Source organism: Maylandia zebra, linkage group LG8 (genome assembly GCF_041146795.1).
Source record: "Maylandia zebra isolate NMK-2024a linkage group LG8, Mzebra_GT3a, whole genome shotgun sequence".
In the NCBI taxonomy this organism is placed as follows: domain Eukaryota; kingdom Metazoa; phylum Chordata; class Actinopteri; order Cichliformes; family Cichlidae; genus Maylandia; species Maylandia zebra.
The window spans coordinates 16,388,530-16,406,879 of NC_135174.1; the positions used below are offsets into that span (position 1 = coordinate 16,388,530).

The following is an 18,350-nucleotide window of genomic DNA, read 5'->3' on the forward strand; positions in this document are numbered from 1 at the left end:
CATATGTTGTCCAAATGTGCTGACCTTGAGTGTTTAGTCTTACTTTCCTGTTCTTAGCTGACAGTCTGGTCTTCTGCTGCTGCAGCTCATCTGCTTCATGGTTTGACACGTTAAGGCTTCAGAGATGCTTTTCTGCACACCTTGGTTGTAACAACTGGTTAGTTACTGTTGCCCTCATTGGAACCCATTTTTGCCCAGAGAACTGCCACTCACTGGATATTTTCTCTTTCTCGGACCATTCTCTGTAAACTACAGAGATTATGTGATCAGTAGATCAGCAGTTTCTGAAATACTCAGAGGAGCCCCTCTGGCTTCCAACATTTTAAAGTCAACAGATCATCCTGACCACATCACATCTACATACCTAGAAGCACCGAGTAGCTGCCATGTGATTTCCTGACTAGCAGATGAATAGGTTTACCTACGACACGTTCTCATCCTGACGCGTAAAATACAGACGATTGTGACAAGTCGATATTTTACACGTTGGGAATGAGAGCTGGTTGGAATGAATCTGTTTTACGTGTGAAATGAAAATGATAAACCTGTCAAAGCATGATGTACGTTAAATCTGTTCACTTTCAGATCCTGAATCACTATGTGATGGCCACAACATGAAGCTATTTTATTGTTGAATTATGAGTGATACTTTGTGTTTGTGTTGGAATGGACGGCTGGAGCCTCTGCTCGAAGCGTCTCATCGTATTATCACTGGATTGTGCAGTTTCCCCTCTATATCTATCTCTCTATCTACTTTTGTTTATGAGGCTAACAATGAGAGTGATGATGAAATTATTCCCAATACTCTCTGAATAATTACATCAGAATACATAATTTTTTTAATACATTTTATTTGAAAAGGGAATACTGAGCATCTCATTTCCAAACCACCAAACTTTTATTTTATGTGCTAAAAAAAATAAAAGCTGGCCCCAAACAAATCATACAGATCTTATTTAATCACAAAAAAGATGCATATTGCAACATAATGAATGCATGATTGTGAACACCATGCAGAGAGTGTTCTAGTTCAGACGTGACAGGCAGCTTTACTACCAGCATGCTGTATATACCATCATATCATTACAGGGAGTACGTTTGCATTAAAGGCAGTTATGCAGCACAGTTTCTCTCAGTCTCTCTTCACAACACACACCTAATACTTTTAAAAGTTGCACCCTTGCTCACAAAAAAAAAAAAAAAAAAAAAAAAAAAAAAAAAAAAAAAATCACACATACACAGAAAAACATAAATGAGACAAAGCTTAGATTTGGTCCCAGATAACCAGAGGGGCAGTTAATTATAAGAACAAACTAATCGATATTAATGATCAACGAGGAAAATTTTGGGGGGAGAGTTTTGCAGATTGCTTTGTTGCTCATGCGTCTGCACAAATTTAAAAATGCTAAAAACTGAATATTTTTCTGTGTGTGAATCAGACGTCTGTATCAACACTCTGGTTAAAGAGCAGCAGAGAATCATAGATTACAGGAATTGTGCACAGACCTTCAATTTTTCTTCCTCTGTTCTCAAAATATGTCGATATGTCATATTTCTGCTGTGCAATTGTTTTTCTTAACACAGAGGTGGCTTTTCCATGACGCATTTCAAAAAAAAAAAAAAAAAAAAAGAAAGAAAGAAAAGGAGTAAATAAAATTCCCAAAGTATAAAGACCACAGGCATTTTTTCATAAACAAACACAGTTTTAAATGAGAAATAAAACTGATAAAAAACATTTATGGTATATTACATATTTATAATATGAGGATAAATGTAAAACAAAACATTTCTATTAACCCTTGTGTGGTGTTCGTATTTTTGTTACTCAGCCAGTGTTCATGGGTCTGGTGGACCCGCTAGAGTTTTGGCTTTCCAAATTAACACTATCAAACAATTTTATGTTAAATTACTCAACAGATGTTTACTTCATCCCAATTACAAGACATATGAACAGCAAACATGGTTAATTTTTTCCCTTTACCTTTGTTAGATCACATTTATGAATTAATGTGCTTCTCGTTTTTCTTTTATATAAAATGTTATAAATAAATCAGTTATAATCAAGTGGAGTGAGTGGAAAGACACAACACATTTACACGTGAAAAAAATAATTAATTGTTTAATTTTTCTTTTGAAAAAAACTGAACACGGGTCTCACAGACCCGAACACCATACAAGGGTTAAAAAAAAAAAAAGGTTAGCAATTGCACATAGGCTAGAATATTTCACTGATAAAGGGGGAAAATGGCACTGTTTTTTAAAAATAGATCAACATTTGAACAAAATTGTACATTTGCTTTTCCTAAGTCTTTCTACAAAATGAGGCCTGTTTGTTTTTAATAAAACACGTTAAAAATAAAAAAGACCCAACAGATGCGTGAAGAAAACGATGCGGTTTTAAAACAGACCCTTGCTTTTCTTCAGATTCTTTTGCTTCCAGTTTGGCAGAGCGTTGAACTCAACGCGACTCATCTCAAGAAGTTTCTATAAAACATTAAAAGTGAGCGGAAAAATAAATGTCGGCATTTATAACATTTTTCTTTATTTACTGAATTTAAATGTAACAAATAATTCTAATGGCCACGGAGCGAGTCCTACCTTGAAGTCCTGGTCTGAGAGGTAATCCTCCAGACGCAGAGGGTCCACTCCCTCTGGCAGCGGTTTCCTGGTCAGCTCCTCGATGGAGTACTGCTGCTTACTGAGCTTGGACAGGGCCTCTTTCACCAAGATCACTTTTTTGGAGAGCCCAGCCTGCGAACACAGAGGCAGAAATACTCTACTTTCTATTTTTTTCCACATTTAAGCTCAAACTCTGTCTTTTTGCAACACATTTAATCAAACATAACACCTGAATAAAAGGATAGAAAACAGCACTGCACTCTTGCTGCGATGCTTAGGACAAAATAATCTCCAGTTCAAGCTGTGACAGCTCCCTGACACCAACACTTCATAAGACAGACTGCAGTAAAAGACAAGCCATCACCCACCTTTGAAGCGATATTGGGGTCCTTCTCCCAGTATGGGAAGATGTTGGTGAAGGTCAGGGGTTCACAGCCTGCTAGGATCAAATAGGCCAGAGGGGGGCGCCGAGGATTCTTCTCTGTAGGTCAATGTTGTATTGAAAAACAGAAGGAAAACATAAGCCAAAAAAGAGACCGGACATTTAAGTACAGAATATTAGAGACTTTACATAAGAACAACATTACTCAGACAAACACGTTACTATGAAAATCATTCCTGCATGACTCGACTGTTAAAGTGAAATCTGTGATCTGAAGATTTTTATGGCCTCTCTCTTTGATTTCTCTTCTTTTCTTATATTTAAAAATGATGATGAAGTATTTGTGAAGAATATTGCAAAACTTTAAATAAAATGTTCAAAATGCTTGTGTGTGACCTCTGACCTTTGCAGTACTGCAGCACAGTTTCCATGGCGCACTTCCTCTCGCTGTCCCAGCGCATTTTCGCAGATCCGGTGCACTGTGTGTCTTCAGGCTGCCAGCCCTGCCACAGATACACCTCCATACGGTTGTCGAGCAGAAACAAGGCTGAAGAAGAAATAGTGATGTGATAAGATAGCAAGCCATAACATGATTACATTGAACTTTTGTGTTGCGTTTGAACTGTTGCAAAATATTTGTGATGCATGTGGCATAAGCAGGCGTTCCTCTTGATTCCATCTTTCTTCATATCTGTAGATGTTTGCTGAAGATAAGCCTGAACTTGCTTCGCTAACTTTAAACTTTCTTTAAGAACTGAAATGTAGAAATAACTGAAATGCGACATTGCTCGCAGCTTGTGTTACCTGGTTGTTGTGCTGCGTAGAGGTTCTCCTGCAGGAAAGGCATCGCCATGACTCCTTCTGCTACCCTGGCGGGATACAGCACCTCCTCCCCTTCAAACACCCCGGAGCTCGCACTTAAGCTGAAGAGCCGCGGTGTGTGGTTGTACTTTCCTGGATCTGCAACACACACACACACACACACACACACACACACACACACACACACACACACACACACACACACACACACACACACACACACACACACACACACACACACACACACACACACACACACACACACACACACACACACATTATCTCTCTATCTACATATCTACATTCTGCTAAACACCTGGATAGTTGCTAAGCAGCGCATGTTGGGCCGTACCATCCAGCATACAGTCGTAGGCCTTCTTGTCTTTCAGACCCAGAGCCTTCACAAACTCCGCAGGTTCAGATCCTTCCTCCACCTCCTCCACTCTCACGCTGCTGCTGAGGCTCAGGCCTAACTCTGACGGATGCCTTGAAGACACAGACACGTGTTGATCCGCAGCCGCAGCCAAACATCCATTCATACATTTACACATCCTGTGCCTTACCTCTGGGTTAGTTTGTCCACTGCTCTTTTGGCCACCTGCTTGGCGCTTGCATGAGCTTTGCAGCCGTGCCACAAGTAGAGCTGGCCTTTCTCAGCATTAAGCAACACCAGGCTGCCACGAGAGCGCAGACTGCTATGCTGGCAGTCCACCTCCACCAGCAAGGCCTCTGACTCTGCCTCACCACGGACACAAAACAACCTCCAGGCTTCTGCAGAGGTGAAACAGACGTGGCATGCTTTCATGTTTTCTACCAGAACCACCTAAATAATTCATTCGGTTTATGAAGTATTGTGAGGCTTTAATCTTTTACAACAAGTCAAAGTTTCAACATGACATTTTTTTGGTTACCTGTGTTGTTGGTGTTGTTCTCTCTGCTGCCCTTATGGATGATCAGACCTCCCTGGAAGAGCTGCAGGAAGCAAGGAGGTTCTTTTCCCTGAGTCACCAACACCTGGAGAGCCACCCGCAAAGAAAAAGGTGAACAAAGCTGGATCTAAATTTACTTTCAACAAGCAGGGATTGTGATTCTAACACTTATTGTGGTTATTTTTGGTGCATCTGTGACTCACCTGTGACCCCCTGTGGCTTCCGAGCTCCACCGTCATGAGAGCGGAGGTTCCTTTCTCACTGGCACTGGAGTGGCGGCCCTGCCAGAAAAAATACGCAGCCCTCTCTCTCCCAGGACCTCCAGCGCTCAGCTCCCCAGGTTTCTGCCGCTTCCCCACTGGAAGAACAGAGCACAGAAAACCTTCTGCTTATTCGGTTCAGGCTTTCAGTGACATAACAGTCAGCTTTTCTTCACATGCTGTTCTGATGAATGTGTGCCAACATGGTAAGCATGTGAAGCCACACAAATTTATTATTATTATTTTTGCTCGCATCTTCTTCCACTATTTATTCTGAGGCTGTGCCAAAATGTGACTCACCGAGCGTGGTGACAGAGTACTTCCAGCGGATGATGTAGGCGTCGCCCTCGTGCAGCTGGCCCAGGCTTTCCTCAGGCACTTCCTCCTCTCCGTGCTCTCTTATGTGCCACGCCTCTACGGCCACGGTTGCTAACTCTGCCTGCCTCCCATCCTCCGTCCTCACCAGGCCGTGACCCCGCTGGACATTGATGCCCTCCAGAATGGTCTTCACCGGCTCCGGCTCATTGTTCAGCAGATCTTTAGCGTCACATGGGTGGAGCTCCAAGTCAAGTGGGGCGCGCACAGTGGAGTGGACTGGGCTCTGAGCAAACCAGGACACTTTTAATTAGCTTTAAATTTGTTACTTTAAAAACAAAAACAAAAAAACAAACCCAAACAAACAAAACAAATCTCCTCTACCTTAACTTCCTCAGCTTGAGCCGCTTCCTCTTTCTTCCTCTCAGCCCAGTCCAGGAACTTCTCTCTGAACAGGGACGTCTCATTGTGCTCTGACAAACGACCAAACAGAGCCCAGCTCGGACGACCTTCCCCTTTCCTACATGTCACACACATGAAAGTTACCTTTAGTATTTTTAGTGTCTTCTCTGTGTGGCTGTACATGCACAGTGAGACCACTAGGGGCTGCAATATAACTAAAAATCTAACATAGGTCTCCGCTTGAACAGACAATAGAGGTTTCTGGCACAACTTCACCTACTTCCAAAGTGCATAGAGAAGAACAAGAGTCTGAAGAGGTTGAAGCTCCAGCTGCGCATGCAGTTTAAAGAACAGCTTTATTACTTAACCAAACAATAAAGCTGTTCTTTAAACTACGTGTGCTGCTGAAGCTCCAAACTTCTTAAACCATTTATAGCTGCTTTAAATGTGAGATGACCACATCATGCATTTAAAAAGCACCCCACAGAGGACAGAATACAGGATTAACATGTCACACTCACTGAGGCGTGTTCTGGTCTGTGCAGGAAGCATCCAGCGGGTTGACTCTGCAGTGGCTGTAATCGTAGCTGCCGCTGTAGAGCTGTTTGCCTAGTTTGACGGCCACTTTTCTGTCGCTCAAGGGCACATCTTTCCCGTGCCACACGTACACTTCGCTGCCAAAATCAAACACCAACACCTGGTGTGAGACAACAGCAGCAAGAGGAAGGAGGAGAGAGAGACGTTGGTTAAGTGTTTACTGAAATCTCTGTCTTGACTTTTATGGACGTGTCCTAAAGATCTTCAGCTTCCTGTAAGCTTTTAAAGACTTAAGGCTTGTAGGAGAATGAAATGGACTGAGTTTCTATTCCACTTATCAGAACTTCCCAGACATATGAGTGACATCACCTCTTTAGAGTCGAGCAAGGACACACTTGGGATAGAGGCCCAGGCGTCTTCGTGAGGCACCAGCTTGTCTCCCTGGAGTCTGTACACGCCATTAGAGTCCACCACGCCACTCTCGTACAGCTCATCCTCCTCTGGCTCTCCCGCCCCTACAATCAAAAACAGGGTAAGCACATGTGTGTGGTGGAGTGGGGGCTCAGTGGTTAGACAGATAATCCTTCAAGAGGATAAGAGAAGTGCTCTAAGGAGAGTTTGACAGAATATCTACTGGTACTAGTCAGTATTATTAGAGATACAGATGTCAGAGACTGTGTTGGTGTTTACTTATGAAAATGTGTGCACGTACCTCTGTATTTGGTCTTTCCACCCAGCAGGGTCCAGAACTCTTTGGCCCATCTGCTCTCAGTGTTGATGCCCTCCTCCAGCACCGTCACCTGAGGGGCCTTACAGCCGAGGTCCCTCTTAGCCTGAACGAACGCCGCCATCTCCGACGCCTGTCCACACAAAGCACACGTTACAGCAAATACACAGCAGTCACATTTTTTTCTAAATGTGTAAGAGCAGACACATATTAGCTCATTTAATCCATCTGTAGTGATCGGACTTTGTGAAAATGAGAACACAAAGCAGTTACACTATGCTAACTTGTGTGAGAATAGCACAGGCAACACTTGTGGCTGTCCCACATTCTGCAGGCCCTACTCAGACAGGGCCCTCACCCAACCAAATCAAGTATCCCCAGTAGTGAGAAAAGAAATGATGAAATAGAGGTGGAGGAATCATCTGAACCTGTCTCAGCCGGTGTCTTATTAATTCAGCAATTCTCTAACCACAAGAATCCGTCACCCTGTAGTGTCAGCTCTCCAGCTCAGGCACAGCCTTTGATCTACTGATGAAATTCAGCTGATATAAACACTGACACCATTGTCTACTTACCTGTATATGTTTGAGGGTTCAACGTATCCCTGTTTATATATTTTATGTTTTTATGTTCAATATTTTACATTTGGAAACAAACATGTTTTAGGTTGAACTCCTAAAACCAAAGTGGTTCTCTGTTGCATCTCTTTGGTGTGATGATTGTTTGAGTCACAGATCAAACAGTGTAAAGACGTCTTTATGTCAGAGACCTTATTTTGGTTTCATGGATTTTAAGATTTTTGGTTGAGACCTCAGGATCTTCAGAGACAAATTTGTTAAACTCATTTTTCACGTGAAGATACTGACATATAATAACTGAAAAAGTTCACATAACATGAACGTCTGACAAGCTTTTTTGATTTCAGTGGCAGAAACAAGCTTTCATACATTACACAATGCAATAAACACGAGAGCAGCAGAGATCACCTCCCACGGGACAGTGTCCCTTTGGTAGGTATAGTTAAAGCCTTTTATAATCCGTTTGTTTCAACTCTGAATATATCAAACATCAAACTTGATCCTGCAGTTCATGATGGAAACAGCCCGTCAATGCACAACATTATCTGCTCTGAATCTCTTTGTTTTTTCAAATGTGGTCATTAGGGTGCTGATTGAGTGTGTGAGGTTCACTACCTTTGCTTTCTCAATGACATTGGCGAACTCTCCACTCCACATGTAGCAGTGCTTTGGTGTTATCAGAAGAAAGCAGTCACCACTGTTTAGAGACTGAGCTGTGGGCTCCACCAACCGAACCTGGACGTGCCTCCGGCCTTCACAAAGTAACAAAAAAAGACCTTTTACTTATTTGAAACATTAAAGGGATTTAAACTGTGGAAAAAAAGAAGTTGATTTACCAAATATTTTTAAGAAATGAAACAAGAAACATTTTACTGAACCTTTGATCGCTTCAATATTCAACACGTAATCATAGAAAGAGTTAATCCCCTCGTGTTTCCTCACCTTTGATGCGGATAAGCATGAGCTTATTGAAAGGAACTGCACTGTTATTGGTCACAACATCAGTGGACTTCACACTTCGCAGGTTCACCTTGCGAAAGTTTTCCTTGCTGGCCAGACCGGCCAAGGCAACGTCAGCCAGGTTCGAGTGTTTTGCCACTGGACAGGTGAGAAAACAAGAACAGGGACTCAGTTACACATCAGCTCTTGAAATATTAAACTGTTTTGAGGTTTTGATGATTTTCTGTTCCTTTTTCTAATTCTTCATAAACAAAGAGACGAGACACACTTTAATTATTTCTTTCATGTGAGCTATACTAGCACACAGCACACGTAGCTGTGGTGCTCACTTCCTCTTTTGTAAACTGTGAAGACGTCACTGTGGTCAGTCAGCAGAGTAGAATACTTGTTCAAGCAAACATCACAATAATATGATACAATAACCGGCTGGCAACAGCCCCACAGCTTTACCTGAACATCATTTTCATATTTTCTTCTTACATACAGTGTGTTTACGTTACGGCTGATTCACGACATAAACAAGAAATTCACTCTCCAGACATATTTCCTGTATAAAATAATTCACTGACTTTAATGTGATTTTTTTCTTTTTTAGAAATAACCCTTTTTGTGCTCCTTTAAAGCTATCCAAGACTTTCTGGCTATCTTGGGTGAGAATATACTGTAAGCACTGCTACAGTAGGAAAGTTTGAGCACTTACTCCTCTCCACTTGGATCCTCTTGGTCTCCACGGTGGCTACGTTAAGCCTCTGCTCGGTGTAGACCTGCCTGATGTCATTGCGGGCAGCTAAAGCTCGCAGAGGGTTCCTGGAGCCTTGGTTCCTTCTGGCTGGTCGCACCGCTCGCTTGTGCTCTGCTACTGCTGAAGTGAGCCTGATGACAAAGTTTAAGACTTAAAAATATTATAATACTAAAAAACAAAGGACAAAAAACCCATTTATGTTTATTACAAACTTACTTTGGCGACTCAGTCGGGATCTGGCTTAGGTCTTCCTCAGTCACCACCACGCCGGTGTCCTGGATTGCTGAGGGCGAGACGGATCTGTAGAAGTTGCCGAACGTCTCTTCGTCGTCCAGCTTCATCACTTCTTTCTCCATCTCTGCTGTCACCTCGATGGTGGATGTCTTGCTTTTGCTCACGCCTGTGCCCACAAGCCATAACATCGGCAAGAAGAAAAGATGGAAAAGGAAGTGCTACAAAGACTTTTTGTGCATAACATTTCTGGCATTTTACAGGTCAAAGGTCACATGTGGTGATGGATGTCCTGTGATGTCTATAGCTCAAATGCTTACACTAATTGAAAGTCAACTTTTTTTAATGTTATTAAATTAGTGTGTATTATATTAATAGGATGAAACAGAGAAGAGCTTACTAAACTGCACAGGGATAAAAATTTACTTAAAAAAATAATAAACAGGGCAAAAAATAGATGAATAGAAGGAAAAATAACAATTCTGCAATTTTACTTGTGCATTCATTTATTTTTGCTTTTTTTTTTTTTTTGTTTAAATTCCTTAAAGTAAAAAAAAGCTCCAAAATCTTAATTTAATCTGAAAAACAAATGTTCTGCCAATCTCATCGTTTCCACTAATCCACATGGTGGCCCAAACATTTGTGTTGGCAGTTGCTCTGCGTGATTCTTAAATGCTTAAAAATATGTTCCTGTATGTTGCCTCCACATGTTGAAGTGGTCAAAATCAGGTTTGTTTGTTTTTTGGCAAAGACACAATTTTTGTAGTTTTGCCTCAGCAAACGATCAGCAGTGGATTTTAAATCAAACATTCAAGATGTGATTGAAATGCAGACTTTCAGCTTTATTTCAGTGGGTTTAACTACAGCTCTAGATTTTAACTTTGGAATGACACATTTTTACCGACTCGGTATAATCGTGTACTACACGATTGTGCAATACATCATCAAATTCAATACGGTGTACAATAATCAGAAGCAGAGAAAGTGTACCTTTATTGTGGAGCTTGTCTAGGAAGGACTCCAGCTTGTCGAGCCGTTTATCTCCTTCCACCTTGACATCAGATCGAGTGGAGATTTCTGTACAGCAGAGAAAAACTCATTTACTTTTCAGTGGATTTTCCAACTATCTTTTTCATCTGTAATTAAGTGGCAGTTTGAGCCATATTTAATCATGAATATACTTTTAAAAGACCTTTCAGTGAGGTATTAGAAAGATTTACAGACCTTCAAGAGGTTTGACGGGTGTTGCATTAGCCTTCTTCAGAGCTCGAATGGGTGACTCTTCTACTCCTGACACGAGACCTTGCAAAAAAAATAAAACGTTTCAGTATTGGTTATTTGTTTGTTTCTTTTTTGGTCTTTAAATTCAAATGTTTGGTTTTTTGTGACTGTCTGGACTACAGAGATATTTGTATCGACTTTACAACGAGTGCATTCAACCCGACGGCTTGGAAACGTCCTATTCAAAGTAGTACGCTTTGTGTAATCAAATATAGATCGTCTGCGTCTGTTGGGAGGGTTGGATTTCTGTGTATAATGTTATAAGGGCTGCAGTTATTAGGATTGTTGTCAGTGGAAAACAATGAGCTTATTCAGGCCAACTAAAGCCCAGAGTATAGTCTCACCTTTCTTGGCCATGCGTCCAGCCACAGTGAACTGGTTTGAGTCGTTGGCCGCTCCTTTGCCTTTGCATTTCCACTGCTCCTCCTTCTCCTTGAGAATTTTCATCCTGTCTGCCAGCGACATTTTGGGCTCCACATCTACGTTGGATTTCTGTTGAAACATTCAAACACTTTCAGCTTTGTGTTTGTTTGTGTGTGTGTTTGAATGCAAATCTGTTAAGGCTTACACTCTGATAAACTGTGTACACAAGAGCAGACACACATGAAAACTTGGTGCAGTAACTATGAGAGAGAAAAAAGTGTTGCATCAGGAAAACAGAGACTCTGATGAGGGTGAAGGAAGGAGAGTGAAACACTCATACAGGCAAATATTACTCTGTCAGCGAGTTAGGAAAATTTAATACTGGCAACAAAAACCAAGACCTTTTTTTCTTTTTCAAATCCATCTCTCACCCATTATTCAGCACACCGTTTCTTCTGTGATTTACTCCTGCTGCCATTTTTGCACCTGAACTCGACCATTAAAAGGGAATCGGCAGTAGTTTACTGGCCTCCCTACAGCCCAGGAACTGTGTTGCGGTAATTAATGATTTTCCAGTCTGAAATATTTAGGTTGTTTCTGTCACACTTTTCCCATTGCTGTCTAATTAGTAAGTCACACCGTGCGCAATGTGTGCCTTAGTTTTTGCAGTTGATTACACACAGCTTAGTCAGTGACTGCACAGATTTAAAAAAACAAAAAAAACAAAAAACAGAATTAACTGCTAACCAAGCATGAAAGGTCATAAAAAAGGTCTACACGATTAGATTTTACATTCATTTATGCATGCAAGCTGTACGTACAGCATTTAAGCAGCGCAGGATGAAAGCTAATGTTTGGGATTCCCCACACCAAACAGCTGGAATGTTCTCGGCAGATGAGTAACGATCTGTGTGATCTGTTGACTCTTACTCTATAACTCATCGCCTCATTTTTACTGTAAGCTCAGAAACCTTAAACTCTTACAGATGCTAGAGGCAGCTTTAAAGAGAAAAACATATTTAGCTAAATTTGGGATTAACAGAGGTTCAAAACAAGCTGTCGGTGCAGTTTATTGTTGTTTTCATTATTTTTCTAACACTGAAGTGACACGAAATCATTTGGCAAAACAATTTGAAAAAACTACCATCTTCTTCTTCCAGATGTTTCGCCAAAGCAGATCATCTTCCTCCATCTGTTCCTATCCCTCGCATCCTCCTTAATCACACCAACTCATATCATCCTTCAAGGCATCCATGAGTAAACGTCTAATAGCAATTTAAACTTTATTATGTACCATAAATGTACCATTAGGTCTCTCTACAGTTGTTGTTGCAAATTGCTAAGTACAGTTAAAAGAAAACGTGTGCAGACACAAATCTCTGTGAGGGCAGGTTTACACTCAAGCACCACGTCAAGCCAGTCAGTTAGGAGACAATTATGTTTTTAGGTAACATAAAACAGAAATCAGAGATCAACAAAGTGCAGTCATCCAGTTAATCCTCCATTTTCTTTTTAAATACTTGGATTTACAGCTTCTCTCCCATGTAGATAAGACAGCGAGGTCCTGTTCAGTGTTTCATATGAGATAACAGACTTTTGTTGATGCTCCAACAGGCACAAAGTTGGAGACCCAAGGTCAGATCAGCACACTCCAAGAACAATCCATCGGGCATTATCTCATTACCTTCAGACATCACTTAGTAGGAAAAAATAATCCTTTTGTGAATCAAGAAAAATCATTTTTGATCAGCCAATAAATCGCACATCTATAGAGCACATCCAGTCTCATATTTAACAATATTAGAGATAAAACATATCTTTGGCCTCTGCTATATTTAGCACACTGAAATATAATAAATGTGCTTTTTTTACTGTGTATGAGAAAATGGAAAAACGAAGGGGGAAAAAAAAAGCATGCTGACATGCTCAAACAATTATCCACCAAATCAAATCGCACGTTCTCTCTCTCCTTCCGCGTCTCGCCATTTCAACCTGAACTTTATTTTGTGCTTTCATATCGAATGTGCTGCCATATGTGCTCAAATATTTGCCTTACATGAGACAAAAGCTCAAAGAATTAAGACTGAACCATGCTGGAATGCACAGACACCTGGATAGGCTAATAAAGAGCTTTTCTACTCTAACAGACAAATCCCTCTAAAACATTCCTGCTCTTTTGCTCATCTCACACACTAAAGGGTGAGAGTTACTCTACAAGGTGTTCTGTGTTTTTCTTAAAATCACTTCAAGAGCCAGAAAGCCCGAATAAACATTTCTGCATACCAATAACACACTTTTGGACTACAGGACTAAGTAAAGTCTGCTTCTTGCAGTCAAAAACTACAACTTCAACCCCTTCCATATTATATTTCATGCCTGCTATAATACAAACAATATCTCCCTAATCACAAAGTCTTGGAACAACTCTCACACACTTGCACATTGCGATAGCCCTTCAAGCTAGCACGCTCCTCTGGAGTCAATCAGAAAAGGGAAATACCTTGGCCTGACAGGACCCCGGAGAGAGTGGAGGAGAGGAAAAGACCTCAAAGCCCCACAGGAAACCACTTTTCCACCCCTGCTTTACCGTACAGTGTGGGCAGCTTTTTGGGCGAACCACTAACACAGATATCAACCACCTGTAGTTCAGCAGACCGCATTCATGTAGCGAAAGAAAGTGTGTCGACAGCTCTGAGTTCTCAGTGGGACTCTGTGAGGGCGAGAGGCTGTCCGGGACACAAGTTGAGAAATACGAGCGAATGTTAAGCAGTTAAGTCCATGCATTGTATGTATGTGTGCACGCACACACAAACACACGCACACTCACCTGAAGGGGTGGGGAAAAGATGCCAAAGTCAAAGAAAGGGGAAGAGTCTGCATGTGAGGACAGAGGCCATAGGAACACAGCAAGACAGAGGAAACTAAGGGAGGGAAAATATAAGAGGAGAAGAAGAAAGGAAAAATATAACAAAAGAAGAATTAGAAAAGAAGAAGGGCAACAGTAAAGACAAGGATTATTTTTATAGCATAAAGTGGGTGAAGCTGAGACTGTTTTAAAAGCTGCATTAAGAGACAGCACATATGAGTCTCTGTCGATCGCTAATAGACTCTCTAATAGACTTTCTGGGAACAACACACATAAGTCTAATGACTAGTTAATGCACTTAAGTTTCTGTGTGGGGCCTGCACTGTCAGTGTGTTAGCTTGTGGAGGGATGCCAGACTGTTCTTTGTTAAGTCATCTCTGAAACATGAAACCCAAAAACTTAGCAAGCCTTCAAGGATTATACAGCAAACAATTTTAAACAATCTTCAAGAGTCAGTATGTTTTTGTAAAGGACACCTAAAACAGCTTGGTTTCTTATGTTATTAACCATTAGCTCGAAACGTGTAGCCATCACTCATTGCAATTTATGACTAACAGGCACAATAGACCCTCTTTAAATTAAATTTACAACAAAGCATCACTTTACAGCACCACTGTGTACAGATCAGCTTAGCAGGCTTAACAGGAAACATCTGGAGCCGATCATGGCCTGTACCATGCGTGTTACATTTTCTGGTCTTCCACATAGTAACCGAAGAGTAAAAACATCTGAAATAACTTGGCAGCGTATGAGATAAGAGAAAGTGTTTAACATGAAAACTCGAGTCTGACTGATTCTGGATTTTTGAGGCTGTGAGAAAAAACAGATCTATTAGACAGGATTCTTTGGACAAACTATGTGAACGCACATGTCCATTTACTCAAAGCTTTCCTCTGTCTGAAATTGAATCACTAGACACTTTATTAGATGCATATGTTCAACTGCTTGTTCATGTAAATAACCAGCCAATCACATGGCAGCAACTCAATTCATTTATATATGCATACATGCTTAAGATGACGTGTGCAAGTTTAAACTGAGTATCAGAAAGGGGAAGAAAGGTGATTTAAGTGAATCTGGACATAGCATGGTTGTTGGTGCCAGACAGGGATTTGCTGTGATTTTCCCAAACAGTCATCTCAAGGCTCAGGGAATGACATGAAAAGGAGAAAATATCCAGTTAGTGGCAGTTCTCTGTGTGAAAATGCTTTGTTTATGTCAGAGGTCAGAGGTGAATGGTCCGACTGGTCTAAGCTGATAGTTTCAAAAATTACCACGTTATAGGATGCAGAAGCGCATCTCTAAACATACAACACATCACACCTTGAAACAGATGGGCTACAGCAGCAGAAAACCATACTGGGTGGGGTTCTCTGCTGTTGGCATCTGTTAGTGAAGAAAAGGAAACTGAGGCTACATTCAGAGGGACTCACCAATACTGGACACTAGATGCTTAGTCTCATGAGTTTCAATTTCTACTGTGACATTCGGATGGTAGGGTCAGAATACGGTGTAAAAACCATGGAAACATGAATCCATCCTGGCTCAAAGGTTCAGGGTGGATCAATGGTATGAAGTCAACAGATCACAAACTGATAGAGTACTTTAGGGATGTAGTGTAACATGAGATTTGCATCATGGATGCAATGAACTTGCAGCAAATATGTGATGCCAAGGATGAAAATCCCAGAGGAATTTTGAAGCATCTTCTTGAATCAATCCCAAGAAGAATTAACGCAGTTCTGAAGGCAAAAAGTGCGTCCAACCCAGTACAGGCAAGGTACAACTAATGAAGTGTCTGACAACTGCTTGTGCATCTGCTACATTTCAGACAACTCATACCCCAGCGTAGATATATCGGCAATAGGCCAATATCAGTTGGTAATATTTGTCTGGCTCTAATGAAAACCGATGACCTTTCCACATGAGAGAGACATGTTCCACATGGGAGTAAATGCCCCATGGCTAATGCAGACATGACACTAATGCCGGTAATTTAGTCAAACCCTGTATTAGCTGCATCCGTGACATAAGTTGGTTTCCCAGACCTCTACAGTAGCAGCCACAATAAACAGTAGGTTCCAATTCACAAGCCTCAGACAGAAGTAAAGGAAGCGATCCAGAGACATTTCAGACACCAGCTTGGCACCCGTTCATGCGTGCGAGTGTTGAGGATGCAGTTTTTGTGCCATCACTGGAAATACACTAAAAAATTTTTTTTATGGCTTTAGCATGGATTTATCAGAACGAATAAAGACCACACAAATATGAAATGACATCATGCTTCAGTATTTGGGGATTTGCTCAAATTTTGGCTGCTTGCACTCACTCATAAAGTGGCTTTTTCCAGACCTGGATTTGTTCTAACGTTAGCACATATTTGGATGAACCCAAACCAGTAATCCCCCGAGAAAAAACACTGATCTTGACAGACACCCAGCCAAAAATAAAAAATAAAAATATATAAAGAAATATGACATCATTTCAATCTTAAGAGTCCATTTAACCATTTTGGGGATGTCCATGCAGAACACACTGGATTTTTTTCACTTGTGCAGTATCATCCAGTACAAGCACTTTCAGTGGACTGGTTTTTGTATGGTGTAGTCTTGTGTTTCCACTTGAATACTTGCTTTGTGTGGGTGGTCATGTTTTTGTAGAAAAGAAGAGCGTGTAGAAACCTGCATAAACTTGCATCACTGCCAAGTACGACAGTTGCTTTAGCATGTATCTACTAGACCGTTTACACTGACCTGTGCAAAACCGTATGATCTGGATGTTTATATATATTTCTGAGAAATGAAAGTCTGTTAAGAACAAAAAAGCTAACCCTGTGGAGGAAATTATTGTTTTAACTTAGAGAAGTGAAGAAGAAAGGAGAGTGCAAAAGCCAACAAAGGAAGGAAGCATAAGCTTGGAAGGCTTGCAGGTGTTTGGTCATGGTGTAGGATTTTATTTTTACAAGGGGTAAAAGGTGTGTCCTTCATTCTCTCTGGCAGGCTAGCTAAGCCCTGGATCTCTGGCTTTAGCATCGCCACTCCTATATCCGCTGCACCGCCAAGCCCTCCTGACCTCACACCTCTTTGGCAGCAATTCAGGCAAACAAGCTGATTCAGCAAAGGAATACATGTGTCCGCAGCCAAGTCTTTTCTTTGCCTTTACACAAAACTGATGGTAATCTGCAACATATGGCTGTTTTTGCTCATTACCACCCTTTTCCCAGTGAAGAAAAAGCCCTGCAACCCTGCCAACACAATAGCCTCCAGCAAAAATGACCAATATAAAGTTTTGTAGAGGTGCAATTTTACAAAGTGAACAAGTTTGCGACCAGCAATCACATATTTGTTCAGTAAGTAAAAACTCACCTTTTTCTTCCAGGCACCTTCAGCATCTTGGAGCTGGTTGAAGCGGTCAGCCAGTGACGTCTGGAGCACCTGAGATGGCCTCGCCTTCTTCGGTGTGTCCTTCTCACCTTCTCTACCGAGCTCAGCCAATCTAAAAAGAAAACAAGACACATGAATCCTTTTTGCTTCTCTTTAAAAGTCTGAACCTTTCAGTAATTTTAAAGAAGTTTAAATTTCCATCTTATGCATGATATTGATTTTTTTTGTCTCAATCATGTTTCTCCACATGCTGACCTCTGTTTGAATGACGAGCTCTGACTTCCATCCAAACTGCTCTCGAGCTCCTCGACATCTTCTGACATTGTGGAGGACTTCTCCAGGCTCTCATCAGGGGAGGGACTCCGCATCTCCTCATAGCTCCCTCCACCGCTACTGCTGCTGCTCCCCCTCTGATATCTGTTGATACTGATGCACCCTCCGTCTGGGAACTCATCTGTTAATGACTCATCCTCTTTGCCATTTTCCCCATTAACCTCTTCTTCCATCTCTTCTTCCTCCTCCTCCTGCTGCTCCACCTCTTCCCGCTCTTCTTCTTCTTCTTCTTCTACCTCCACCTCCTCCTCGTTGTCTTCACTCTGAGGGTGGCTTAGGGTGACACTACTTTGTTGTGCTGGAAAACGGTCAGGCATGGAGCCGTCGCTGTGGTCTGACTCCACACTAGTAGAGCGGCTTTTCTTTAGGATTCCCTTGATGCCTTGAGGCCCCGAGTCTTGGCGCTTCAGCACAGCGGCAGACTGGCAGGGAGGACTGGGAGGGGGAGAGGCGTCTCTGTTTCTGCTGAGTGGGAGAGCTCTGTCAGAGTGGAGACTGGAAGACTGTAGAGGGGAAACAACACAGAAGGGTATTTTTTAATTTATTTTTATTAGCAGCCATTATAATATGAAAAGAAATACAACTTTTAAATCTAACAGCTTTCTCAGTTTTTCGGCATT

The 18,350-nt window shown here is 41.5% G+C and overlaps 1 protein-coding gene across 4 annotated transcripts in view; it reads right to left on the reverse strand.

Annotated features, from left to right (window-relative positions):
* Window positions 1-840: 840 nt before the first annotated feature.
* svild (supervillin d) overlaps window positions 841-18,350 on the reverse strand; it is a 48,790-nt gene continuing 31,280 nt past the window's right edge. For 3 of the 4 annotated variants that reach the window (XM_076887495.1, XM_004567522.6, XM_076887496.1), the window contains exons 7-29: window positions 17,653-18,233; window positions 17,380-17,509; window positions 11,130-11,277; window positions 10,729-10,806; window positions 10,495-10,581; window positions 9,490-9,673; window positions 9,232-9,404; window positions 8,514-8,669; window positions 8,187-8,323; window positions 6,979-7,126; window positions 6,636-6,781; window positions 6,251-6,426; window positions 5,712-5,847; window positions 5,313-5,613; window positions 4,956-5,110; window positions 4,735-4,837; window positions 4,387-4,594; window positions 4,176-4,309; window positions 3,806-3,961; window positions 3,405-3,548; window positions 2,988-3,100; window positions 2,599-2,751; window positions 841-2,484 (exon numbers count right to left, since the gene is read on the reverse strand). In XM_076887495.1, the coding sequence (XP_076743610.1) occupies window positions 2,398-2,484; window positions 2,599-2,751; window positions 2,988-3,100; window positions 3,405-3,548; window positions 3,806-3,961; window positions 4,176-4,309; window positions 4,387-4,594; window positions 4,735-4,837; window positions 4,956-5,110; window positions 5,313-5,613; window positions 5,712-5,847; window positions 6,251-6,426; window positions 6,636-6,781; window positions 6,979-7,126; window positions 8,187-8,323; window positions 8,514-8,669; window positions 9,232-9,404; window positions 9,490-9,673; window positions 10,495-10,581; window positions 10,729-10,806; window positions 11,130-11,277; window positions 17,380-17,509; window positions 17,653-18,233 (3,834 nt within the window). In that variant the 3' untranslated portion in view covers window positions 841-2,397. Of the gene's footprint in view, window positions 2,485-2,598; window positions 2,752-2,987; window positions 3,101-3,404; window positions 3,549-3,805; window positions 4,310-4,386; window positions 4,595-4,734; window positions 4,838-4,955; window positions 5,111-5,312; window positions 5,614-5,711; window positions 5,848-6,250; window positions 6,427-6,635; window positions 6,782-6,978; window positions 7,127-8,186; window positions 8,324-8,513; window positions 8,670-9,231; window positions 9,405-9,489; window positions 9,674-10,494; window positions 10,582-10,728; window positions 10,807-11,129; window positions 11,278-17,379; window positions 17,510-17,652; window positions 18,234-18,350 lie in introns of those variants that run through there. The other variant, XM_076887497.1, reaches the window with a different exon arrangement.